The sequence below is a fragment of the Carcharodon carcharias genome, chromosome 31, assembly GCF_017639515.1.
Source record: "Carcharodon carcharias isolate sCarCar2 chromosome 31, sCarCar2.pri, whole genome shotgun sequence".
Classification (NCBI taxonomy): Eukaryota; Metazoa; Chordata; class Chondrichthyes; order Lamniformes; family Lamnidae; genus Carcharodon; species Carcharodon carcharias.
This window is the reverse complement of record NC_054497.1, coordinates 11,804,548-11,831,832: the sequence shown is the minus strand read 5'-3', so window position 1 is coordinate 11,831,832 and position 27,285 is coordinate 11,804,548. Positions and strand designations below refer to the sequence as shown.

The following is a 27,285-nucleotide window of genomic DNA, read 5'->3' as shown; positions in this document are numbered from 1 at the left end:
CTGAATGACCTCCTTCCGCACCATAACGATTCTGTGATTCTGCGGTAGAACGGTGAAATATGCATACATTGGGATGGTGTGTGAGCTGGAGGTGATGAGTGCTCCGAGGACAATGCTGCTCTCCCTCCCCAGTAGCAGGACCGAGAGAGGAGTGAGGGGATTGGGGTGTCAGCCATCCTGTGGCTACTCCTGAGGAGGTACTCAGCCGATTTATTTTTCGGGTTGAGTTACCCCCCGGCCTGATTGTTGAGGGGCGGGAGGCACAGCCCAAGCTGCAGAGCTGACGTGACACTGAACTCCTGTGGGGAGAGTTCCATTTACAACTGCGCAGGAAACAACATGGAGGAAGTGAAACTGCACTTTCCCTGATTCAGTGGCTGAGATGCATCTGGTCACGTTCTGCGGTAATTTCAAATTTGCATCAACAATCTATTTTGAAAGTTGATAGAAAAAAATTGCATAATTTCCTTCCACTTCTAAAGATGTAATGAACAAGAATGTGGGAAAACCACATGATTCTGATGAGTCCCAATTTGCGGGCAATGATTCATCTCCTCGAGCCCTGCAACACTGCAGAACGTGCACAGTGGAGTTGAGTGACTAAGTATTAGAAAGCGAGTACATCAGCACGCTCAGAGACTGCTCTCTGCCTCGCTATGTGAACAGCACACACAGGGCAGTCTGAAAACCCAACCTCGACCCCAAAAGCAGCAAAAAGTGAGGTGGTGCAGCCTCTGACCCTCAGCTTGTGTAAGTAGTTCAGGAACTGTACATTAAATCTCCATCTGATAGAATTGCCTGCAGGACAATAATCATCACTTCAGTGGGCTTCAGTCCTTGTCTGTTTGGAAAATTCCAGATGCCAAAGTTCACATTTTTTCAAAACCTCCTGAGGTCTCTGCTCTTCCAACTTCTACTTGTGCCTCCTCTAGCCCCTGAGCAGCCTTCCTGTGACAAAGGTTACTCAAGTCTGTGTACACTGAACCACTGTTATAACAGTCTGCATGTTCCCACATACAGCAAAGCCTAGACAACATCTAGGCTTGGACTAATAAGTGGCAAATAACATTTGCACCACAAAAGTACCAGACAATGACCATCTCCAACGAGACATTCAATGGCATTACCATCACTGAATCCCCCACTATCAACATCCTGGGGGTTACCATTGACCAGAAACTGAACTGGACTAGCCATATAAATACTGTGGCTACAAGAGCAGATCAGAGGCTAGGAATCCTGCAACGAGTAACCCACCTCCTGACTCCCCAAAGCCTGTCCACCATCTACAAGGCACAAGTCAGGAGTGTGATGGAATACTCTCCACTTGCTGGGATGAGTGCAGCTCCTACAACACTCAAGAAGCTCGATACACTCCAAGACAAAGCAACCGGCTTGATTGGCGCTACATCCACCAACTTAACATTCACTCCCTCCACCACCGATGTACAGTGGCAGCATGTGTACCATCTACAAGATGCACTGCAGGAACTCACCAAGACTCCTTAGACAGCACCTTCTAAACCCACGGCCTTTACCATGTAGAAGGACAAGGGCAGCAGATAGATGGGAACACCACCACCTGGAAGGTCCCCCCCCCCACCCCAAACACCAACCTGACCTTAGACAACTGTAAAGTCCCACCACTCGTGGGGGTTACATCCCCATGACATCTCCCGATGGGTGAAATCATGAATGGCGAGCGTGCTTTATAGTGGGAGTGAATTAGATAAGTTCCAGCCATTCCAATATTTGGCATTTTTAAAGAAAAAGAGACAATGAAAGCTACGGCTGAGATTTGCTGGCTCTGTGACAGGCGATGCAGTAACCCAGCCAAAAGCCCATTGACTTCCGGCAGGAAGATCCCACCCCTATGTTTCTGAGGTGAATTCAAGACAATTTTCCTGCAGAAATTATTTGGGAACGCAAGAGCACAAGAACAAGGTAAAACTTGTCAATTAAAGAATAACACAAAGTACAAATCACAGCACATTGCTGTAGAATACAGGTACTCTTCTTTACTTGAGAGTGGAGGTAGAGGGATTGGTGGTTGATGCAGATGTTAATGTGGATGAAAGGAATGCTGTTATTGTTGACTGCTTCACCTTTTGTTCCTCAATTTTGTAAAGTTCTCGGTGAAGAGCATTAGCAGCGTCGATCGCTCTATAAAAGGCAAGGATTCTTTCCAAGCTTGTATCGAGGCCTGTCTTCTGTTTTTTTCAAATCTTCGGCCGATCTTAGGAGATAAGCCCTGACCTCTGGCAGAAAGCAATTGGCAAACCAATCTTCAAATAATGCTGCTGTAACCCAGGCATTGCTGTTCACCTTCTGCCATCCTCTTGGTTGCAAATTGAGCTCTTCTTTCAGCCCCTGCTCCTGCTCGAATCACACAGAATCACAGAAATCACACAGTGCAGAAGAGGCCCTTCGGCCCATTGAGTCTGCACTGACACGTGAGAAACACCTGACCTACCTACCTAACCCCATTTACCAGCACTTGGCCCATAGCCTTGAACGTTATAACGTGCCAAGTACTCATCCAGGTACTTTTTAAAGGATGCTTTCATTTAATGTCATCAGTTCAGCCAATTCTTCCGCAGAGAGTTCCTCTTGATCAGCTTGAAGCAGCTCCTCTACTTCATCGGGAGTGGCCAGGTCTTCAAATGCCTCCCCTCCAACTTGTTTTGCCAAGTCAAACAATCCTGGCCACTTCCGCTCCCCCCATTGGGAAGCCCTGTGAAATCATTCACCACCTCGGGATAAGCTTTTATCCAGCAGGCATTGATGGTTGAAGCTCTAACTTCATCCCGTGGGTCTTTAGCTATAACTCCTGCTTTGTGGGTGTTGACTTCCTTCCAGCAATCACAGACTGTGGTTGAGGGGTCTGCTTCCAGAAGGTGAAGGGTGTGGCTGAAGCTTTGTTCAGTGTGGTGAGCCTTGAATGAGGCAATGCCCTCCTGGTCCATTGGCTGGATAAGTGAGGTCGTATTTGGGGATAAAGACAACACCTGGATGGCTCTCTGTGAGCGGGTGTGGATGCTCAGATGCATTATCGAGGGTTAGCAGGACCTTGAAAAACAAAAACAAAAACAGAATTACCTGGAAAACTCAGCAGGTCTGGCAGCGTCGGCGGAGAAGAAAAGAGTTGACGTTCGAGTCCTCATGACCCTTCGACAGAACTTGAGTTCAAGTCCAAGAAAGAGTTGAAATATAAGCTGGTTTAAGGTGCATGTGGGGGGCGGAGAGAGAGAGAGAGAGAGAGAAGTGGAGGGGGTTGGTGTGGTTGTAGGGACAAACAAGCAGTGATAGAAACAGATCATCAAAAGATGTCACCAACAATAGAACAAAAGAACACATAGGTGTTAAAGTTGGTGATATTATCTAAACGAATGTGCTAATTAAGAATGGATGGTAGGGCACTCAAGGTATAGCTCTAGTGGGGGTCGGGAGAGCATAGAATATTTTAAAATATTTAAAAATAATGGAAATAGGTGGGAAAAGAAAAATCTATATAATTTATTGGAAAAAAAACAAAAGGAAGGGGGAAACAGAAAGGGGGTGGGGATGGGGGAGGGAGCTCAAGACCTAAAGTTGTTGAATTCAATATTCAGTCCGGAAGGCTGTAAAGTGCCTAGTCGGAAGATGAGGTGTTGTTCCTCCAGTTTGCGTTGGGCTTCACTGGAACAATGCAGCAAGCCAAGGACAGACATGTGGGCAAGAGAGCAGGGTGGAGTGTTAAAATGGCAAGCGACAGGGAGGTTTGGGTCATTCTTGCGGACAGACCGCAGGTGTTCTGCAAAGCGGTCACCCAGTTTACGTTTGGTCTCTCCAATGTAGAGGAGACCACATTGGGAGCAACAAATGCAGTAGATTAAGTTGGGGGAAATGCAAGTGAAATGCTGCTTCACTTGAAAGGAGTGCTTGGGCCCTTGGACAGTGAGGAGAGAGGAAGTGAAGGGGCAGGTGTTGCATCTTTTGCGTGGGCATGGGGTGGTGCCATAGGAGGGGGTTGAGGAGTAGGGGGTGATGGAGGAGTGGACCAGGGTGTCCCGGAGGGAGCGATCCCTACGGAATGCCGATAGGGGGGGTGAAGGGAAGATGTGTTTGGTGGTGGCATCATGCTGGAGTTGGCGGAAATGACGGAGGATGATCCTTTGAATGCGGAGGCTGGTGGGGTGATAAGTGAGGACAAGGGGGACCCTATCATGTTTCTGGGAGGGAGGAGAAGGCGTGAGGGCGGATGCGCGGGAGATGGGCCGGACACGGTTGAGGGCCCTGTCAACGACCGTGGGTGGAAAACCTCGGTTAAGGAAGAAGGAGGACATGTCAGAGGAACTGTTTTTGAAGGTAGCATCATCGGAACAGATGCGACGGAGGCGAAGGAACTGAGAGAATGGGATGGAAGCAGGGTGTGAGGAGCTGTAGTCGAGGTAGCGGTGGGAGTCGGTGGGTTTGTAATGGATATTGGTGGACAGTCTATCACCAGAGATTGAGACAGAGAGGTCAAGGAAGGGAAGGGAAGTGTCAGAGATGGACCATGTGAAAATGATGGAGGGGTGGAGATTGGAAGCAAAATTAATAAATTTTTCCAAGTCCCGACGAGAGCATGAAGCAGCACCGAAGTAATCATCGATGTACCGGAGAAAGAATTGTGGAAGGGGGCCGGAGTAGGACTGCAACAAGGAATGTTCCACATACCCCATAAAGAGACAGGCATAGCTGGGGCCCATGCGGGTACCCATAGCCACACCTTTTATTTGGAGGAAGTGAGAGGAGTTGAAGGAGAAATTGTTCAGCGTGAGAACAAGTTCAGCCTTGAAAAACAAGTTCTTTTCCCTCAGATAAGCCCTGACCTCTGGCAGAAAGCAATTGGCAAACCAGTCTTCAAATACGACTGCTCTAACCCAGGCATTGGTGTTAACCTTCCAAAAGGCTGGCAAATCAGATTTAATTTTCCCTTCGAAAGCTCAAGGGTTTTCTGGACTATAAACCAGCATTACTTTACATTTAAAACCAGCCGCTTTGGCACAGAGCAGGAGTGTCAGCCTGTCCTTTGCTGCTTTAAACCCAGGAGCTGTCCTTTCTTCTTTGGAAATGTAGGTCCCATGTGGTATCTTCTTCCAGGGACAGGCCAGTTTCGTCTGTGCTGAAGACCTGCTCTGCCGGGTAGCCCCTCTCCTCGGTGTATTCCTGCAGCACCTCAGGGAAACTCCTGCAGCTGCCTGGTCAACTGACGCAGCCTCTCCCACCAACTTCACATTATCCCTTTTCAAAGCGATCGAGCCATCTGGAGCTTAGCTGAGAACCCTTTGGAAGTCGAAGGAGAGGCACCTTCTGCACATTCATCATCACAGGGTGACACCGGCACTATCCCCCTTTACTACTGTTTATGTGCTGATACAATTCGAGTGCCTTATTTCGAATGATTGGACCATTAACTGGGATCCTCTGGTGCTGGCACTCTATCCGCACGTTGAGTAACTTCTGCATTTCCTCTAAGTGTGGATCTCTCCTGCTCACATGAGTTAAGTTGGCAGGACAACTACCAGAAAACCCTAACACTGGCCCATACTTAACCCTAACACTGGCCCATACAGTACGACTACCAGAAAACCCTAACACTGGCCCATACTTTTCTCTTCAGGCTGCCTAAAGCACCTGATTGTGGATTTATTCACAGAGTGCTCTCTGACCCACAAGGGAGCACTTGCGGAGAGAGAAAAACAAAGTTAACATTTCGAGTCCGTACGACCCTTCTTCAGAGCTCGGACTCGAGGCGTTAACTTTGCGTTTCTCCCTCCACAGCTGCTGTCAGGCCAGCTGAGCTTTTTCCAGCATTTTCTGTTTTTGTTTCAGATTTCCAGCCTCCGCAGTATTTTGCTTTTATGTTAACATAGCACTTGCACCGTTTCTCAGTCTATCTAAGGTCGTGACTTTTTGTTTAAGTGTCATCAATTTCCTGGGACATTTTCTGTTTGGCTCTGACTCACTCATTTTTAGTTAAGTGCTGTATTGTACCTGTGCTGAAAATACTGGCCAGGAGTCTCTGCATCCTGTAAATCACCAGCTGCTCTTGTGTAGTTAGAGGCGGCACATGGGTAGTGCGCACTTTCTACACGGGATAGACAACACAGAAGCAATGTTTTTTATGGCCTCTTTTATTTATTTCGGGACCAACTAATGCTCAGGTCGGAAGTTTCAAATGTTAAATTGCGGAAGGGCAAAGATTTAGGGTTGTGAGCCGTGATTGGGTGTACAAACACTTTTGTGCGGGTAAACGAATTCACGATGGACGGGGGGGTTGCGAACCGGTGGGAGTTGATTGTATATCGGCCGTTCCTTCACTGTCGCTGGGTCAAAATCCTGGAACTCCCTCCCTAACAGCGCTGTGGGTGGACCAACACCACATGGACTGCAGCGGTTCAAGAAGGCAGATCACCCACCACCTTCTCAAGGGGCAATTAGGGACGGCCAATAAATGCCTTGTCAGTGACGGTCACAACCTAATAATGAACTTAAAAAGAAGCCCCTCTATACTGAACGATTATTGCATCAACATGTTTACATGTGATCAGTGTTTGAAATTCTTGGAACTGGGATATGAGTTGAAATCTATTACTGTCAGCAATGAGCATACTGACACTAATCAATAATCTGTCTTTACTGTTTAAACAGAAGGAGCCACTAAGTATTGACAAGAACCGTCTGAACAGTTTCCCTGTTGACCAAGGCTCGGTGTTACGTTCAGATTCTGGCAGAACAGCAGCAAACAAACCATCATCTGTATCTGGAGTTGAATTCATCCAAATAAACAAGGTGAGTCCACTCCAGCCACACGCCATAGGATAAAGGCAACACTCAGTAAAAATGCTGGGCCTTGCAGAGCAACTGATCCTCTCTCGGACAGAGGCAGAGGAAGAGAGGGGGAGGGCAGTGGTGGTCAAAGCCAGTCAGGACTCCCATTTCTGATCACTGCTGGAATGTGTTGGAATTCTCCTTGCACGATGTCTGGGTCTGTTGGAGACACATTGATAGAGACTGACTGCTGTGATTAGTCATTATCGCTGGGCGAGGGCGAACAAGCTAAATCTTTGACTTCTTTCCTCCACCAAACTCCTACCTGTGTGGAGATTGGATGAGGACAAGGATTGGGAACTGTAACTGTAGGTCTAGCCATGACATAGCTGACCGGCACATTCTTTCTGGGCCTGTGCTTGTGGAAAGGGGCGATAGAGTCAGGACATCTGTAAGGGAAACTTACAAGTGAAATAAATCATCCTGTTGATTCTGGCTGACTTCCTATTTTAAAGAATTAAGTCTTCATCCGTGAGCCATAGAGCTCAGGTGAGGCAGTGGTGTAGTGGTAATATCACTACATTAGAAAGCTGGAGGCCTAGACTAGATGCTGGGGATATGGGTTCAAATCCCACACACAGTAGCTAATAAATCTGGAATATAAAGCTAGTCTCAGTGATCATGAAACTATCATCAATTGTTGTAAAAACATCTGGTTCACTAATCCCTTTTAGGAAAGGAAACTTGCCACCCTTACCTGGTCTGGCCTACACATGAGTCCAGACCCATGGCAGTGTGGTTGACTCTTCACTGCTCTCTGAAATGGCCGAGCTAGCCATTCAGTTCGTGGGCAGAATTTGGAATGTCCATATCCCATGAAAAAAATAACACTCACTGCTTCTTTGATAACCACCGCCCCCCCCCTCCCCCCCCCCCACCCCCCCACCCCCCCCTGCTGTACTGGTGGTGAATTGAGAGTAACCAATATTTGGGCTTATGCCGCTGGTCAATGATCTGAGTATGGAATGGAAGGAAAATGAACACAGACTGGGATTGGGGTTGTGCCCAGAGTTCTTTCACTCCCTGTGGAGGGTCAGCCTCCGAGCTATGGTGAGTGAGGCATCTCAACCACAGAAAACAGGAGGTTGTGGGGCCGGGGTTGTTAAAGTCTTAAAAGAAGTCCCAATCCTGTCACCACTTCCAACCCACTCACATCTGGACTTTTTAAAAAGTTCATTCATGGGATGTGGGCATCACTGGCTAGGCCAGCATTTATTGCCCATTCCTAATTGCCCTTCAGAGGGTATTTAAGAGTCAACCACATTGCTGTGGGTCTGGAGTCACATGTAGGCCAGATTAGGTAAGGACAGCAGATTTCCTTCCCTAAAGGACATTAGTGAACCAGATGGGTTTTTACAACAATCGACAATGGTTTAATGGCCATCATTAGACTTTTAATTCCAGATTTTTATTGAATTCAAATTCCACCATCTGCTGTGGTGGGATTCGAACCCAGGTCCCCAGAGCATTACCCTGCGTCGCTGGATTACTGGTCTAGTCGCAATACTGCTATGTCGTCACCTTCCCCGAGCATCCTTAATAGGATTGGGATGGTGGATGGGCAGCCAATCCAGTCCGTGGATGTGGGTTGACACTTTAAATATTATAATGGGGCTGTAGAGCCTTAGTGTTATTCCAATTTTGAACTTAACTAGGCCTGGCTTGGTTTTCTGAAACCCGGCGGCTTTACCTAGGGGTGGGCTGCTGAATCCAGTTTGGGCAATGCCCTGCCATCAGACACCACTCCCCCTTAACCCCCAACCTTTCCCATGAAGCCTCTGCTCCAACACCCATCCACCACCCCTCCTAATTCCCCCCTCCAACCCAGTATTGGCATATGCCCTGACCTTCCAGGATTTACCCCATCACTCAGAAGGCCTGCCTCTCCTCTGCCCCCCGGACCACACCACCCCACCTCTCCCCATCCCCCTCCTCGCTCCACCCTCACTGGCATTGACCCATTCTCTGATCCTGGGACCAGTGAAAAACCCTCAGCCTCCCATCTGTGATTTTGATTGTCAGTGAATGACCCAGACCCTAACAACCCCCACCTATTCTTGGGGCTGGTGTTGCCTAACTCACCAAAATAAACAAGATTGAAAAAGACTCAGTGATAGGTTTATTGAGGCAAAATTTGTGTATGCACAGTGACTTAACATAATGATAACAGGAAGGGAACAAGGATCACAAGGTGCGGGTGAGATAATGGGATTAAACTTTGTAACAATCCTAAACCTTTGAACTGGGCAAGTGTAAACAATGATGGGTAGTAAAATAACACACTGCACCATTTCTGGCAATTGCAATAGAAGCTAATGGGGTTTGAGGCACACACTTTACACTGCGCACGCAGAACAGTGTAACACTGGGTTTGTATTCACTCAGAAAGGACAGAAGCTGGCCATGCAGAGGCTAAACTGTTACAGAAATGTCCATTATCCTCCGAATGGTCCCCTCACCCAGTGCACCCATCACTGCAGTAGGTAGGTAGAGATAGAGAGAAGAACCCTAGGTCACAGGGAACAATTTACTCCCCTTGGTACTGTACAGATCTCAATGTTTGCTCCTGTGTATTGACAATAAACACTGGATTAAAGGAGTTCCTTCACTCCTGCTGACTGCTATGTCTTATTTCTCTTAGGCAGGCCCTCGGGATCATGGATGACTTGCTTCAACTCTGGTTCCATGGGTTCCGAGATGGCTGATAAATCCAACGTGTAATCTGCAGATTCTTCCCCGTGCAGGGCAGGCGATGCTCGAAGGGTCGGGTAGGTGGGTTGTCTGGAGGTTTGTGCGCCCCTTCCGATGCCTCGACTGTGCCTCTGCACGTTTCCCGATGAAGTCTCTCGACGTGCTCGGTGCCTTCCCGAATGAACATTCTCCATTTCGGTCGGTCACAAGCCAGGGTTTCCCGTGGAGTCGGTGCCAGTGTTGATCTCTCCAGGGAGGCTTTGAGGACATTCCAAGAGCGCTCCTGCTGTCCTCCTGGGAGTCTCCTTACTGAGTTCTGAGTAAAGCGGCTGCTTTGGGAGTCTGGTGTCAGGCATACGAGCAACTTGTGCTGCCCAGTGGAACTGATCTACTATATGTCTCGTATGTGTCTCATTATCAGTTTGTACACGTTCATACAGCAGGTTCAAGAAGGCAGCTCACCACCACCTTCTCAAGGACAACTAGGGATGGGCAACAAATGCTGGTCCAGCCAGTGATGCCCACATCTTGTGAATGAATTAAAAAAGTGGAAGAAAGACCTGAATTTCCATAGCGCCTCTCTCAACCTCAAGATGTCCCAGGGTGCTTTACAGCCAATGCAGTACTTTGGAAATGTAGTCCCTGCTGCAATGTGGGAAACGCTGCAGCCAATTTGCGCACAGCAAGCTCCCACAAACGACAATGTGATGTTGATCAAATAATCTGTCTTTGTGATGTTCGTTGAGGGATAAATATTAGCCCAGGACATTGGGGAAAACTCAGATGTTCTTCAAAATAGCGTTTGGTGATATTTTACATCCACCTGAGAGCAGGTGGGCCTCGGTTTCTCTGACAGTGCAGCATTTGAGCAGTGCTGCACTGGAAGTACCAGGTTAATTGCTGTAGCCTCTGGAGCAGGGCTTAAACCCAAACTATTATAACTAGAAGACTTGTGCATCTGTCAGTTCCTCTATGTGTACCGAGTGGGTAAGGGGGAAACAATTCACTCCAGCCTTTTTATATATGGCCTCTGTGTGTCGCTGTGTCAGTGTTTGTACAGTAAATAGAGAATGGTTCATTCCGGACTTGGTCAAAAAGTAGTGTAGAGGAACTGCTGGGAGCAGATGTCTAGCCTGGTTCTATAAAAAGAGATGATTTAGCCCATATATCTAAACACTTAACAGCGTGCTACCACATATTTATACAAATATAAATACAATTGCAAGGACATACAACTGCATATGGATGGACACAGAATAGATGTACACACATGTATGGGCATAGACACTTATACATAGACACACACAGACATAGACAGGGATGAACACACTTGTATACCCATTTTAATGGCTGCATTTTCTAATGGTGCGTATCTGGAACAAGTTTTATGGTTAATATTGCAGTCACCTTGACTCAGTCTTCTGGTTGGAAATATGATTGAAATCCTATCATGAATCACAGTGCAAAAATAATTTACTGATTAGATTAACCTTTGGAAATTTACCTTTGAACCTTCACTTTTACTGCCACAGGCCATTAATTTCAACTTTATCCATTCTAAGCAATCTAAATCGTTCATTACTTTCTCAATCTTTTCCCAAAGCTCAACTAAAAAATATGTTACTTGTTATTCTTATAAACTGTTGCTGTTGGGAAGTTCATCAGGCTGGTACTTACAGTGCTGAGCCGGTAGATTACAGCTCAAGGCTATAGTTCTTGTTGTGTTGCTACTAATGTTTGGGAACAACTTTCCAAATAGTGGCAGAAATTGCTCTCAGTGTTAAGCTGCCACTGAAATTCCTTTTCTTTTTCTTTATTCTTTCATGGGATGTGGGCGTCACTGGCAAGACCAGCATTTGTCACCCATCCCTAACTGCGCTTGAACTGAGCGGCTTGCCTGGCCATTTCAGGGGACAGTTACCACATTGCTGTGGGTCTGGAGTCACATATAGGCCAGACCAGGTAAGATTGGCAGATTTCCTTCCCTATAGGACACTAGTGGAACCAGATGGGTTTTTACAGCAATGGTCTCCATGACTGAGACTAGCTTTATATTCCAGATTTATTCATTGATTTGAACCCATGTGCTCAGGCCATTAGCCTGGACCTGTGGATTACTAGTTCAGTGACATTACCATTATACCATCAACTCTCTTTGACCCGGAACAAGCACTCTCATGGAGCAGAAAGAGACCAGGCCATTAGAAAATAGAGAAAAAAGCAAAGTATTGCGGATGCTGGAAATCTGAAACAAAAACAGAAAATGCTGGAAAAACTCAGCAGGTCTAACAGCATCCGCGGAGAGAGAAACAGAGTTAACATTTTGTGTTCTTATGACTCTGAAGAAGCTCTGAAGAGGACTCAAAATGTTAACTTTGTTTTTCTCTCCACAGATGCTGATAGACCTGCTGAGTTTTTCCAGCATTTTCTGTTTTTTTTTATTAGAAAAATAATGTGTCTGTGTGTGTGTGAGAGAGAGAGAAGGGAAAGGGAGAGAGTAGGGAAGTAGGGACAAGAGAGCAGAGTGGCAAGGAGAGCAGCATTAGGAAGTGAGAAGCAATGAGCAGGGCAACAGAGAGGTAATGAGAGACTAAATCAGGGAGAAACAGTGATGAGAGATTATAGAATCCCAACAGACCTATGATTATTAACTTCAAAATAGTTAAATGCACTCTTTCTAAAATAGCGCAGAACTGGGTTACGGGTCAAGAAATAGGCCATATTTATACCATTTACATGTTTTCAGCAGGGCTGTAAGGATGTACATTAGCTATAGTGAGAGTTGTGGAGCAGGTTTAGAATAGCGAGGGACACCTAACAAAGAGGAGCATGTGCAGCGAGGGGCTTGAGTAATGTTCACTTTAAGGTCCGTGTATATGTTACTACACCAGTCAGGAATGTACCACGCACTAAAATAAACAGACTGCTCACAAATTTGTGAAAGTTCAGTGACTTTTAAAATGTAAGTTGCCCGTGGATGTAGAAATAGGTGCCCAGAGGATTTTGTAACCCAGCAGAGAAAATTTAGAGGCTCATCAGGCGCATGTCACGGGGAATATATCTTTCTTGATTGTTCCCAACCAGGACTCTGTGTCTGTGATATTATCTTTAATTTTGCTAATTCAGTTCCCTCACATTGCTGAGTCACTCTCAATCATACATCATTAGAGTTGAAATGTCACATTGTTGACATGCTGGGAAAGTTTCATTAGATTTGGCAATTCTGGAAGCATCATCAGCGCAATTGCTTTAAAGTGACTTTGCAAATTCTTTAGATGCCAAATTGTGGACAATTCCATGCTATGTTTACGACACCACAAAGGCACAGAGACCTGTACAAACTGTTCCTCAGATGGCAAAGTCAAATTAACTGGCACTGTTGGAACTGCAGGGACGTAATCATGACTGTGTTTCTTCTGAGGTTGACTTCTCACAGCTCCGGACAACGAGGATCCAGGGCAGCCAGTTTTCTTCTGTGCCCAGTCTGTACTCTTCTGTTGCCATAAGCATTTGAAGGTGACAATGCGACATGTAATAACAAAACAAAAACAAAAACAAAAATACCTAGAAAAACTCAGCAGGTCTGGTAGCATCTGCGGAGAGGAACACAGTTGACGTTTCGAGTCCTCATGACCCTTCAACAGAACTAAGTAAAAATAGAAAAGGGGTGAAATATTCATTGCTCCCAGTGTGGTTTCCTCTACATTGGAGAGACCAAACGCAGACTGGGCGACCGCTTTGCAGAACACCTTCGGTCTGTCCACAAGCATTACCCAGACCTCCCTGTCACTTGCCATTTTAACACTCCACCCTGCTCTCATGCCCACATGTATGTCCTTGGCCTGCTGCATTGTTCCAGTGAAGCTCAACGCAAACTGGCGGAACAGCATCTCATCTTCTGACTAGGCACTTTACAGCCTTCTGGACTGAATATTGAGTTCAACAATTTTAGATCATGAACTCTCTCCTCCATCCCCACCCCCTTTCTGTTTTTCCCCCTCCTTTTTGTTTTTTCCAATAATTTATATAGATTTTTCTTTTCCCACCTATTTCCAATATTTTTAAATGCATTTCTATCCATTGTTTTATCTCTACCTTTTAGATTCCTTCCCCCCACCCCACCCCCACTAGGGCTATCTGTACCTTGCTTGTCCTGCTTTCTACCCTTAATTAGCACATTTCTTAGATAATATCACCACCTTCAACATCTCTTTGTCCTTTTATCTGTGACATCTTTTGGTTATCTCCACCTATCACTGGCCCTCTACCTAGCTCTTCTTGTCCCAACCACCCCCCACCCCCCCTTAAACCAGCTTATATTTCATCCCTTTTCTATTTTTACTTAGTTCTGTTGAAGGGTCATGAGGACTCGAAACGTCAACTGTGTTCCTCTCCGCCGATGCTGCCAGACCTGCTGAGTTTTTCCAGGTTTTTTTTTATTTTTAGTTCTGGATTTCCAGCATCCGCAGTTCTTTGCTTTTATCTCTGTATGTAATCACAGGCCATATCCAGTCTTGAGGCTATAAGATGGGATGGGTGTAGAAGGTGAACTGTGAACAGCCTTTCATAAATTCTTCCATTTTTATGCAACAGATTTTTTGTTATTGTATATCATCAGAGACAGACTATCTAAAAACACTTCAGGGATGAGTCATTGCAGGTTGCCAGTAACTGTCAACACTGACTGTGCAGCTTTTGTCTCAGCTCCTGCTGGTGTATAGAACACAGTGTTAAAACAGGCATGTTTGTTTCAGAGTCAGCTCCTGTGTGCAGTATGTCGATTAAAGGGGAACAATTTCCTCCCATACAGTCCTGTACATCTCATGTCCGTGTGTCTGTGTCTGTGTACGTGCTTGAGTATGTGCATGTGCTTATATGTGTGTGTGTTTGTGCTTGTATGTGTGTATATGTGCTTGCGTGTGTGTGTATGTGCATGTGTGTGTATGCGCTCGTGTGTATATGTGTGTGTATGTGCATGTGTGTGTTCGTGAACATGTGGTTAGTCTATAGTTAGGCCACAGCTACGGTACAGTGTACAGCGCTAGTTCCTGCTCCACAGGGAGGACATGATGGCATTAGACAGGGTACATGGGAGATTTGCAGAGGGTCAGGAATTGGAGAATCTAACAATGAGGAAAGATTGGAGAGGCAGGGGTCACTTTCTTTGGGAGAGAGGAGGCTGGGGGGGGGGTGGGGTGGGGGAGATCTAATTGAAGTGTATAAAATTATGAGTGATCTAGATACAGTGGATAGGAAGGTCCTATTTCTATGAGCAAGGAGATCAATCAGCAGGGGCCATAGATTTAAAGTAACTGACAGGAGCCTTAGGGGAGAGTTGAGAATTTTTTCACCCAGAGGGTGAAAGCTTAGGCTGATGGTGGCAGAACCTCTCAACCCTCGTACAGTTCCTGTGCGTCTCAGTGTCAGCTCTCCAGAAGGGAAAAGGGAACAACTCCACCACCATCCAGTACCACACACTCACATGTGGCTGACAGTTCCCTGTACGTACGCAGTGCACATCACATAAAAGGGAACCGTTCTCTGTCACAGAACCACAGAATCACACAGTGCAGAAGAGGCCCTTCGGCCCATCGAGTCTGCACTGACACGTGAGAAACACCTGACCTACCTACCTAATCCCATTTACCAGCACTTGGCCCACAGCCTTGAATGTTATGACGTGCCAAGTGCTCATCCAGGTACATTTTAAAGGATGTGAGGCAACCCGCCTCCACCACCCTCCCAGGCAGCGCACTCCAGACCGTCACCACCCTCTGGGTAAAAAAGTTTTTCCTCACATCCCCCCTAAACCTCCTGCCCCTCACCTTAAACTTATGCCCCCTTGTGACTGACCCTTCAACTAAGGGGAACAGCTGCTCCCTATCCACCCTGTCCATGCCCCTCACAATCTTGTACACCTGCACACCTCTGTCATTGGAACTGTATGACTCATGCGTGTTTCCATGACATCTCCTACATTTGTAGCACACAGACTGTAAAAAGGAACAACAACTTGCATTTATATAGCACCTTTAACGTGGTTAACAATGCCTCATGGTGATTCCCAGGAGCGATTATCAAACTAGAGCCATGTAAAGAGATATTAGGATAAGTGACCAAAAACTTGGTCACAAAGGTAGGCTGAGATAATGCAGCCCTCTTGATTGGCACCACATCCACAAACATTCACTCCCTCCACCACCGATGCACAGTAGCAGCAGAGTGTACCATCTACAAGATGCACTGCAGGAATTCACCAAGGCTCCTTAGACCGCACCTTCCAAACCCACGATCGCTACCATGTAGAAGGACAAGGTTCAGCAGACACATGGGAACACCACCACCTGGAAGTTCCCCTCCAAGCCACTCACCACCCTGACTTGGAAATATATCGGCTGTTCCTTCACTGTCGCTGGGTCAAAATCCTGGAACTCCCTCCCTAGCAGTGCCTACACCACATGGACTGCAGCGGTTCAAGAAGGCAGCTCACCACCACCTTCTCAACAGACAATTAGGGATGGGCAATAAATGCTGGTCTAGCCAGCGTAGCCCAAATCCCATGAATTAATTTTTTTAAAATTCCAGAGCTTAGGATTCAGGCTGCCGATAAGTCATATATCAGAAAGAAATTGCATTTATATGGCACCTGCGACATTCTCAGGACACCCCAAAGCACTTCATGAACTCCTATTTCAGTATTCTCACTGTTATTTCGAAGGCAAATTCAGTGGGCACTTGTACCGCACAGCAGGATCCCATAAACAGGTCAGGCTGGCGGACACAAGGTCAGCCCAGCAAACGGCGACTTAATATGGCCTTTCTCATCCAAGTTAGACTGAGAGTTTCAGAATGCGTGATGAACAATACCAGTTGATGTCTGGTGACTGTCTAGTCAGTGCTGGCAAAGAAAGGGATCTCACCATGACTCAGTCAGGAAGCCAAACGGGCTCAAGCTCCACTCCAGGACTTGCATGCCTGACACATGCTGATGCAGGACTGAGGGAGAACTAAAGTTAAAATAGCGCGGATGCAGAAAATCTGAAACAAGAACAGAAAATTCTGGAAACACCCGCTGAGTCAGGCACCACCTATGGAGAGGAGGAAAGGTGACCTTTCGCTTCCTACGAAAGGTCGAAATGTTAACCCTACTTTTCCTCTCTTCGCTGATGCTGCTTGACCCGCCAAGCGCCCCCAGGATTACCTATGTTTATTTCACCGCTGGCGGGTTGTCAAATTGAGAGATGTTCAACCGACATATTGCCTGTGAGCTTTGCAGGAAAAAAGAGACACGCTGTTGAAGTTTTTCATCCTGCACTCATCAGGACAAATGCAGGAAGGCCAAATTTCAAAGGAAACAACAATTTATACTGCATGAGTAAAGGGTGCTGATTGGTTGGCAAGTCACCTCTGATTGGTCGAGGCATTGCCATGGAGAATGCACCAAAGTTTTTGTTTAATTCAAAGAAGGCACAATGCCTGAACACATTCCTTTTGTCTGCAGAGGACAGGACCCCGCGTATGAATATATGTAGCCTTTAGCAAGTGTAAGCAAGCCATGTTGTGAGCCCGGCTGATAGACTTAGATTGGTTATTAGTGTAATTCTTAGCACACTCAGGATTGTTCAGCAAGTGCTGTCACACAATCACATCCAATAAGACCATGTTAGACATCACATTCTGAAACCAAAGCTAAAATAGCTGGAAAAACTCAGCAGGTCTGACGGCATCTGTGGAGAGGAACACAGAGTTAACGTTTCTAGTCTGTATGACGCTTCATCACAACTAAAGAGAAAAAAATCACCCTCTGAGTTTGGCAGGCAGGGGCTGGTTGAGTACAGACAGAACTCTGCCTATCGCAAACACTCAATGCTCAAGTTCTGTACCACCAAGTGCCTATTGTCTGTGAGGGCTTTGTTGAGACAGGGAGGTTGGAATCATTGAAGAATAGTAGACACGATTTTGTTTAACTCAAGTAAGAAGATCTGCTGATATGGCACATTCTTTACTGGGAAAGTCTGATGGCTCTCCGCTTCTTCCTCGAACAGAGGCTCGAACAATCCCCATCCACCACTACTCTCCTCCGTCTGGCTGAACTTGTTCTCTCACTGAACAATTTCTCCTTAAACTCCTCTCACTTCCTCCAAATAAAAGGTGTGGCTATGGGTACCCGCATGGGCTCCAGTTACGCCTGTCTCTTTATGGGATATGTGGAACATTCTTTGTTCCAGTTCTACTCCGGCCCCCTCCCACGACTCTTTCTCCGGTACATCGATGGCTGCTTCGGTGCTGCTTCATGCTCTCGTCTGGACCTGGAAAAATTTATTAATTTTGCTTCCAATTTCCACCTCTCCATCATTTTCACATGGTTCATCTCTGACACTTCCCTTCTTTGACCTCTCTGTCTCAATTTCTGGTGATAGACTGTCCACCAATATTCATTACAAGCCTACCGACTCCCACAGCTACCTTGAGTACAGCTCCTCACACCCCGCTTCCTGTAAAGACTCCATCCCATTCTCTCAGTTCCTTCACCTCCGTTGCATCTGTTCTGACGATGCCACTTTCAAAATCAGTTCCTCTAACATGTCTTCCTGCTTCCTTAACCGAGGTTTTCCACCCACGGTGGTTGACAGGGCCCTCAACCGTGTCCGGCCCATCTCTTGCACACCCGCCCTCACACCTTCCTCTCCCTCCCAGAACCATGATAAGGTCCACCTTGTCCTCACTTTTCACCCCACCAGCCTCTGCATTCAAAGGATCATCCTCCGCCATTTCCGCCAACTCCAGCATGATGCCACCACCGAACACATCTTCCCTTCACAGCCACCCCCCCTCCCCCCACCGGCGGCTTTCCACAGGGATCATTCCCTCCAGGCACCTTCCCATGCAACCGCAGAAGGTGCAATACCTGCCCCTTTACTTCCCCCCTCCTCACCGTCCAAGGGCCCAAACACTCCTTTCAAGTGAAGCAGCATTTCACTTGCTCTTCCCTCAATTTAGTCTACTGCATTTGTTGCTCCCAATGCGGTTTCCTCTACATTGGAGAGACCAAACGCAGACTGGGTGACCGCTTTGCAGAACACCTTCAGTCTGTCCGCAAGCATTAACCAGACCTCCCTGTCGCTTGCTATTTCAACCCTCGATCCTGCTCTCGTGTCCACATGTCTGTCTTTGGCCTGCTGCATTGTTCCAGTGAAGCTCAACGCAAACTGGAGGAACAGCACCTCATCTTCCGACTAGGCACTTTACAGCCTTCCGGACTTAATATTGAGTTCAACAACTTCAGATCATGAACTCTCTCCTCTATCCCCACCCCCTTTCCGATTCCCCATTTTTCCAATAATTTATATAGATTTTTCTTTTCCCACCCATTTCCATTATTTTTAAATGTATTTCCATCCATTGTTTTATCTCTACCTTTTAGCCTATTTCGATCCCTTCCCCACACCCCACCCCCACTAGGGCTATCTGTTACTTGCTCATCCTGCTTTCTACTCTTAGCACATTCCTTAGATAATATCACCATCTTCAACACCTCTTTGTCCTTTTGTCTGTGACATCTTTTGGCTATCTCCACCTATCACTGGCCCTCTATCCAGCTCTACCTGTCCCACCACCCCTTAAACCAGCTTATATTTCATCTCTCTTCTTTTTATCTTTAGTTCTGTTGAAGAGTCACACGGACTTGAAACGTTAACTGTGTTCCTCTCCACAGATGCTGTCAGACCTGCTGAGTTTTTCCAGGTATTTTTATTTTTGTGTTATGGTGATGATATATTGCACAGAGTCTGATTATAACATCTCTTCTGTATCAAAAACAGAAAATGCTGGAAAAACTCAGCAGGTCTGGCAGCATCTGTGGAGAGAGAAACAGAGCTAACATTTCGAGTCCGTATGACCCTCCTTCAGAGCTGCGATGCTGTCAGGCCTGCTGAGTTTTTCTAGCATTTCTTGTTTTTAATTTCAGATTTCCAGTATCCACACAGTATTTTGCTTTTATCTACTCTGTATCTTTAGCATATTGCGAAATAAAGGAAAATGGGCCTCAGTTTAACAACTCGTTAGAAATGAGATAAAATAACCAGTTAATCTGTTTTGGGTGATGTTGATTCAGGGATGAATATTGGCCAGGGTGCTGTTAAGAGCACCCAACTTTTTTTTTTCATAGTGCTATGGGGATCTTTTACTTCCTGAACATGCAAACAGGACCTTGGATTAACATTCCAGCCAAATGATGGCACCTCTGACAATACAGCACTCCCTCCATGCTGCACCGGAGAGTGTGCTCATGTCCCCGAGTCATGTTGGAACTCATGATCTTATGACTCGCTGATAGGAACCACTAATACATGCTGACAGCCCTTAATTTCTCAACGCTGGCTGTACAGCGGTTTTCCAGTAGCCGATATCATTTATCTTGAACTTTGAAAATTATAGACTTGGCTCAATAAAATAGACCATATTGAATTGTGTTAAATGTGCTGTTAAACACATTTGCTATCTCATACCATACCCACCATAAGTATTTACAACCCATTAATCAGCTTTGCACTCTGCACATTTTATGTTTGGTGCTGACACATCCACTTGACTGTATTGTCACAGAAGAAAGAATTATTAGTGTCTTTCAATCCTTATGACACCTCAAACTGCTTCATGCCCAATTAATTATTTTGTTTTATAGGCAGATACAGTAAATCAAAGCCTCTCCAGCAGCAATGCAATGAATAATAACCTCGTTATTAACTAGTTCTGTTAGTACCTGAGGGATAAATGCTTGCCACAAAAGTGAGAGATCCTCTCTTGCTTTTTCTGACCACACCATGATCTCTTTTACATCCCAAGTTTCAAATTTCAAATTGTCAAAGATATCTTATTAAAAAAGAGTGACTTATATTTAAAAAGTACTTCTCACAACCTCAGGATGTCCTCATGTGCTTAACAGCCAATGATCACTTTTGACATGCAATTATGAATGTAAGAAACATGGCAGCCAAACTGTGCACAGCAAGCTCCCACAAACAACAAAGTGATAAGGACCTGATATGGTGTTTTTTGTGATGTTCACTGAAGGGTAAACATTGGCCAGGAATGGGTCAAATAGTGCCATGGGGTTGTTTACTTAAGAAAACGGACCGCGCTTCGATTTAACATCTAATCCGAAAGACGCCTCCTCCAACAATGCAGCACCCCCCCCCCAAATGCTGCACTGTCAGCCTAGACTTTTGTGCTCTACTTTCTGGTGTGGAACTTGAACCCACGACCTGTAGCTCATAGGCGAAAGTACCACACACTTTTGAGCCAAAGCCAACACAAATAGTAAGTGGCCTGAGCATCACACTTTATGATAGTTAGCCAATTACTCTATATTTGAAACAACAACAAAAAATGCTGGAAAAGCTCGGAAGGTCTGGCAGTATCTGCGGAGAGAGAAACAGAGTTAATTTTTCGAGTCCATTTGTCCCTTCTGTAGAAGAAGGGTCACACGGACTCAAAATGTTAAGCAAATTTGCTACCTGCTCTGTTTAGAAGGCAGTCGAACACGGAAAGGAAAGGGTTAGTTCCCTTTGGAGGCTTAATGTGGTGCTATAAATGGGCAGTCAGCAACTTTTCTAACCCAACTGAATGTGAGGCTACTTGCCACATGTTCAGGAAAGGGCCTAGTCGTTCTTGCCCTGATTACCATAGCTACTCAGATGCTTTATACAAGTGCAGTCCAGCATCACTCGAGGACAGACATGATCAACTCTGCTGTTCTTTCGCAGGATTGCTGCTGAACTCCAAACTTCACTACTTGGTGCATTACAGATCGCTCAAGGAGTCCAAGTTGCTGTGGCAACATAAACTCTTATGTTGTAGCCTGGTGCTATGGATAGTGATGGTAGAGGTGCCAACATTCTTTCCATCACATGGCTGACCAGGAATCACTCCCACTCTTACCGCCTGCCATTGGCACATGTTGCAGGATGATACTCAAACCTGTTTGGCTGCATTATGTACAGACCTTCCTTGACCATCAAGTCCTGGAGTGGGGCTCAAACCTGGAGCTTCCTTGTTCACAGGCAGGGATGCTACCCACGGCACCACAAGACCTCCCTCCCTATCAACAACTTGTTAACCACTGACAAATCTCATATTGGTTACCATCTACAGAAGTCAAAACAATAACTGAGTTAAGATGTAAAATGACAAAATTTAAGAATAGTCCAATGTCATATCTCATGGACAAAATGAATGAACTCTAATGACTGCTGACTGACCTATACGTTAATTTACTACTCCTTTTCTATATTTTTTATGCTTTTATATTTTGCTTGGATAAATGACTGATTGTAAAGTTTACCTCAACTCGGTCCCTGGCCACGAAGGAAGCTGATTTTAAATAAAGGAATGAATGAAGTGAAAATGGGTCCTATGCCAGGCAAAGGGGTGTGTCGGCAGTTTACAGGATGGGCTTTTGCAAATTTGAGGTACAGATGGGGGGGCTGATGTGAGTAGCCAAACCAGAACCACTCTCCCCTGCCCCACAAATATACTGTGGCCATTTCCCACCCCCACCCCCCCACACCCCTCCTCTTTACCCCCGCCCACCTGTTAATGCTGATTCCAAGCTCAGCTTACTCATTGAGTCACTGGATATTCAACACCTCACCGCCTGGCTCAGGTGGCCTCTAGCATTCTCTGAGCACTGGGCGGCTTGCCGACTGTATTCTGTAAATGGCTCGGGTCAGAGCAGAAGACATGTTGGGGAAGGCAGTGGCGTAGTGGTATTGTCTCTGGACTGTAATACTCTGGGGACCTGGGTTTGAATCCCAACACAGCAGATGGTGGAATTTGAATTCATATCTGGAATTAAACGTCTATAATGATGACCATGAAATGATTGTCATAAAACCCCATCTGGCTCACTAATGTCCTTTAGGGAAGGAAATCTGCTGTCCTTACTTGGTCTGGCCTACATGTGACTCCAGACACACAACAATATGGTTGACTCTTAAAAATGCCCTCTGAATAAGGGCAATAAATGCTGGCCTAGCCAGTGATGCTCACATTCCATGAATGAATAATAAAAAAGAAATTTCAACCCCCTTTTTTTGGGTACAAATTTAAAATCATTTCCTTTCACTGAAATCTTCGAGTGGGATTTGAACATACTCAGAGGTAAAAGTGAGTCCAGCTAACCACAGGGATTACACCTTGCACTGGCAGCTGTGATTGTTTTTTTAAAAAATCCCTTCTTGGGATGTGAGAATTTCTAGGTGGGCCAGCATTTATTGCCCACCTTGAGAAGGTGGTGGGTGAGCCGCCTTCTTGAACTGCTGCACTCCTTGTGGTGTAGGTACACCCACGGCGCTGTTAGGGAGGGAGGGGAGGTGGCTCCAAGATTTTGACCCAGTTGACAGTGAAAAGATGGCGAAATAGTTCCAAGTCGGGATGGTATGTGGCTTGGAGGGGATCTTGCAGGTGGTGGTGTTCCCATGTGTCTGCTGCCCTTGTCCTTTTAGATGGTAACAGTAATGGGTTTGGAAGGAGCTGTCGAAGGAGGTTTGTGTGGCACAAAAACAGAATTACCTGGAAAAACTCAGCAGGTCTGGCAACATCGGTGGAGAAGAAAAGGGTTGACCTTTCGAGTCCTCATGACCCTTCGACAGAACTTAAGTTTTTATATGCACACGTTAAGTTCTGTCGAAGGGTCATGAGGACTCGAAATGTCAACTCTTTTCTTCTCCACCGATGCTGCCAGACCTGCTGAGTTTTTCCAGGTAATTCTGTTTTTATTTTGGATTTCCAGCATCCGCAGTTTTTTTGTTTTTATCTCTGAGGTTTGTGTGGAGTTGTTGCAGTGCACCTTGTAGATGGTACACACACTGCTGCCACTGTGCGTCGGTGGTGGGCACACCATTGTCTGACGGCATCAGGGCAACATCTCTTAATTGCCAATAAGACCAATTGGCTGGCAATCGGCGCCCCCTCTTACAAAAGGCGCACGCAATAAGCTGAAGTTGTCTAAGAAGCTTACTCCTGACCCCACCCAATGGGTTTGTTCGGGGAAAAGACACCGAGTCACAAGCCCAGCACTCCAAGAGTTAACCAATTTTGTGCTGAATCATCTCAGAGGGGCGGTAACAAAGCTGGGTGGGGTGGGGGGGTGACTTGCTCTATAAATAAGAGGCGCTGGCGAAACAGTAGCACAGAATCCGGGTTGTATTCTTGCTTCAACAGTGTTTGAACGGAATAGAACCCAAACTTCGTATTTTTAATCCCCCCACCTTCCTTCCCTCCATTTAAAAAAAAATACTTTTTAACACTTTATTTTGTCAACTTGCCCACCTTTTCTTATTCCCCTCCACTTTTGGCTTTTTTTTTGGACAACCGCAGCAGATCAGGATGACTTCTCAAATCCGCCAGAATTACCACCAGGATTGCGAAGCGGCGATCAACCGCCAGATCAACATGGAGCTGTACGCTTCTTATGTCTACATGTCCATGGTAAGGCGAAGCAAACTTATTTATTTAAAAATACAAGCAATTCGGGGGATGGTTGGTGGGGGGGGGGGGTCACTCTCTAGGTTAAACCCCATCTTCGAATCTTGCAAGAAACCCTGTTAGGTTGGGGTTGAGTTGAGTTGGGTTGTGGCCCTTTTTTTTTGTTGTCGTGACATTTCGCTTACTTTTCTCCCGCCCGTCAACACAGCCTGTTTAATGCTGGAGTGGAACAAAAGGAGCTGTATCTCAGCTTTAAAACGCTTGGGTTTTTTGTGTGTTTAAAAAAAAACCCCGTCAATGATCTACCTGAGTGCCATTAGCTAGTGAGCGGATCATTTTCTTTTCCTACGGTTTCCACGCGTCGTAACTGCAATGATTTAATTTCCAGCAGCCTTGCTTTTCTTCGCAGAATCTCGAGATTGTGGATAAAAGTGGGGGTGGGGGAGTTGGTTATGTTTTCGGATGCTTAGTTCCAGATTCACTCTTATCTCTCTCTCCCTCTCTCTTTCTTTCCCCAGTATGCCTTCTTTGACCGGGATGATGTTGCCCTGAAGAACTTCGCCAAGTTTTTCAAGCATCAATCCCACGAGGAACGGGAACATGCGGAGAAGCTGATGAAATTCCAAAACCAGCGTGGGGGCCGTGTCATTCTGCAGGACGTATCGGTTAGTACAAGGGCTGGCTTCCCAAGCACAATACATCACCCTGACGTTTTCTGTTGTTGTTGTTGCTGTTCGGGGTTTGTGTTTTTTTTTTTATTTGTGATCTAATCTTTTTTTTCCCCCGCCTCTTTTTTTAAAAAAAATATTTTAATCCCATCTAGAAACCTGACCGGGATGAGTGGAGCAATGGTCTGGAAGCGATGAGGTGCGCCCTGCATCTGGAGAAGACTGTGAATCAGTCCCTCCTGGAGCTTCACAAACTGGCTTCTGACAAGGTTGATCCTCACGTACGTATCGACCTCTTGATTCTCTTTGTTCTGCCCGAGGCCCTTTCTATCTTGCTTTTTAAACGACCCCGCCCACCAAGGAAGGCTGAGGCCCTGTCGATTGTAGACTTAGTCAGGAAGCATCATCATTTGGACTGTGAAATGCTAGTATTTACTGACTCACCTCTTGAACAGAAGATTTTTCTTTTGGTAAATGGTGGATACTGAATTGAGTGGAACAAAATTTCACAAGTTTCTCCATTTGTCAGTGTAATTGACCACCTAAATCCTCCTTGAGGAGAACTATTGTAATCCTGTCTTAATTTAAAAACGGCCAAAGAAGAACTGATTTAAAATACTCCACTACCATCCAAGTAATAAACACTTCGGTGTTAGGTTCATTTTCATTAAAAGTCGTGAATATTAACAAGGACCTTTTTTTTTCTATCCTAGATGTGTGACTTCCTGGAGACTCACTACTTGGATGAGCAGGTCCAAGCTATCAAAAAGCTTGGGGATTTCATCACCAACCTGGTACGCATGGGGGCACCCCAGAATGGCATGGCTGAGTATCTCTTTGACAAGCATAGCCTGGAAGAGAGCAGCTAAAAACACCCACCAAACATGGAAATCAACAGTGTGCCTACATTTCCTCAATCATCTCTATTGATGTTTTTTTTCATTTGTTGGGCAATGTTTACCTTTTTTTGAATTTGAGTCAGTTTTTGATATCTTTAAATGGGGTGTTAACTCGGGTTGTGAATTAAGTTTGTAAATGGAAAGGATAAGATCAATGTTCTGAAGTTTGTAGTAATCTTTTATCAAACTGCCAAATTGTTTAAAAATGTGGCACAATTGGGTTTAAGTAAATAAAAGCTGTCGTGTTAAGTTGTTGTTCTTTATTTAACACATCATGCACTTCCTTTGGTCTAGTGAACGTTGTAGGGGAGGAATTCTTCAAACTTTAATCTCATAACCCCAGACTAAATTCTTGAATGCAGCTGGGTGTAACTATATGGTGACACCCTTAACTACATGCACTAATGGGTGGAAACCTTTCTCAAACTAGGGGAGAACAACTGTCTCCCTTCTATGTGCAGCTAGTCCATCGCCCTGTAGTCCTGTTAAAATAAAATCATGGGTTGGTTACTCCAACCTAGGCAATTCTGTTTAGCGCCATTTCAAAAACAAACAAATACTACACGTTGTCTTGCCATTTTTTTTTCTCTTTCATGGGACGTGGGTGTCACTGGTTAGACCAGCATTTTTTTGCCCATTCCTAATTGCCCTTGTACTGAGAAGCTTGCTAAGCCATTTCAGAGGGTAGTGAAGAGTCAACCACATTGCAGAGAGTCTGGAGTCAGACCAAGTCGATGTCAGATTTCTTTCCCTAAAGATTATTAATTGTTTAAAAACCAGAGATAAAAACAAAAAAACTGCGGATGCTGGAAATCCAAAACAAAAACAGAATTACCTGGAAAAACTCAGCAGGTCTGGCAGCATCGGCGGAGAAGAAAAGAGTTGACGTTTCGAGTCAATATGACCCTTCGACAGAACTTGAGTTCGAGTCCAGGAAAGAGCTGAAATATAAGCTGGTTTAAGGTGTGTGTGTGGGGGGCGGAGAGATAGAGAGACAGAGAGGTGGAGGGGGTTGGTGTGGTTGTAGGGACAATCAAGCAGTGATAGAAGCAGATCATCAAAAGATGTCAACGACAATAGTACAATAGAACACATAGGTGTTAAAGTTGGTGATATTATCTAAACGAATGTGCTAATTAAGAATGGATGGTAGGGCACTCAAGTTATAGCTCTAGTGAGTTTTTTTTTAATAATGGAAATAGGTGGGAAAAGGAAAATCTTTATAATTTATTGGAAAAAAAAAGAAGGGGGAAACAGAAAGGGGGTGGGGATAGGGGAGGGAGCTCACGACCTAAAGTTGTTGAATTCAATATTCAGTCCGGAAGGCTGTAAAGTCCCTAGTCGGAAGATGAGGTGTTGTTCCTCCAGTTTGCGTTGGGCTTCACTGGAACAATGCAGCAAGCCAAGGACAGACATGTGGGCAAGAGAGCAGGGTGGAGTGTTAAAATGGCAAGCGACAGGGAGGTTTGGGTCATTCTTGCGGACAGACCGCAGGTGTTCTGCAAAGCGGTCGCCCAGCTTACGTTTGGTCTCTCCAATGTAGAGGAGACCACATTGGGAGCAACGAATGCAGTAGACTAAGTTGGGGGAAATGCAAGTGAAATGCTGCTTCACTTGAAAGGAGTGTTTGGGTCCTTGGACGGTGAGGAGAGAGGAAGTGAAGGGGCAGGTGTTGCATCTTTTGC

General features: G+C 45.7%; 1 protein-coding gene across 1 annotated transcript; it reads left to right on the top strand.

Annotated features, from left to right (window-relative positions):
• Positions 1–23,718: 23,718 nt before the first annotated feature.
• Positions 23,719–25,849, top strand: LOC121271613 (ferritin heavy chain-like). The gene is made up of 4 exons (XM_041177651.1): positions 23,719–24,036; positions 24,552–24,698; positions 24,857–24,982; positions 25,415–25,849. The coding sequence occupies exons 1-4, from the start codon at positions 23,935–23,937 to the stop codon at positions 25,568–25,570; spliced, it is 531 nt and encodes a 176-aa protein (XP_041033585.1). The 5' UTR covers positions 23,719–23,934; the 3' UTR covers positions 25,571–25,849.
• The last annotated feature ends 1,436 nt before the right edge of the window (positions 25,850–27,285 follow it).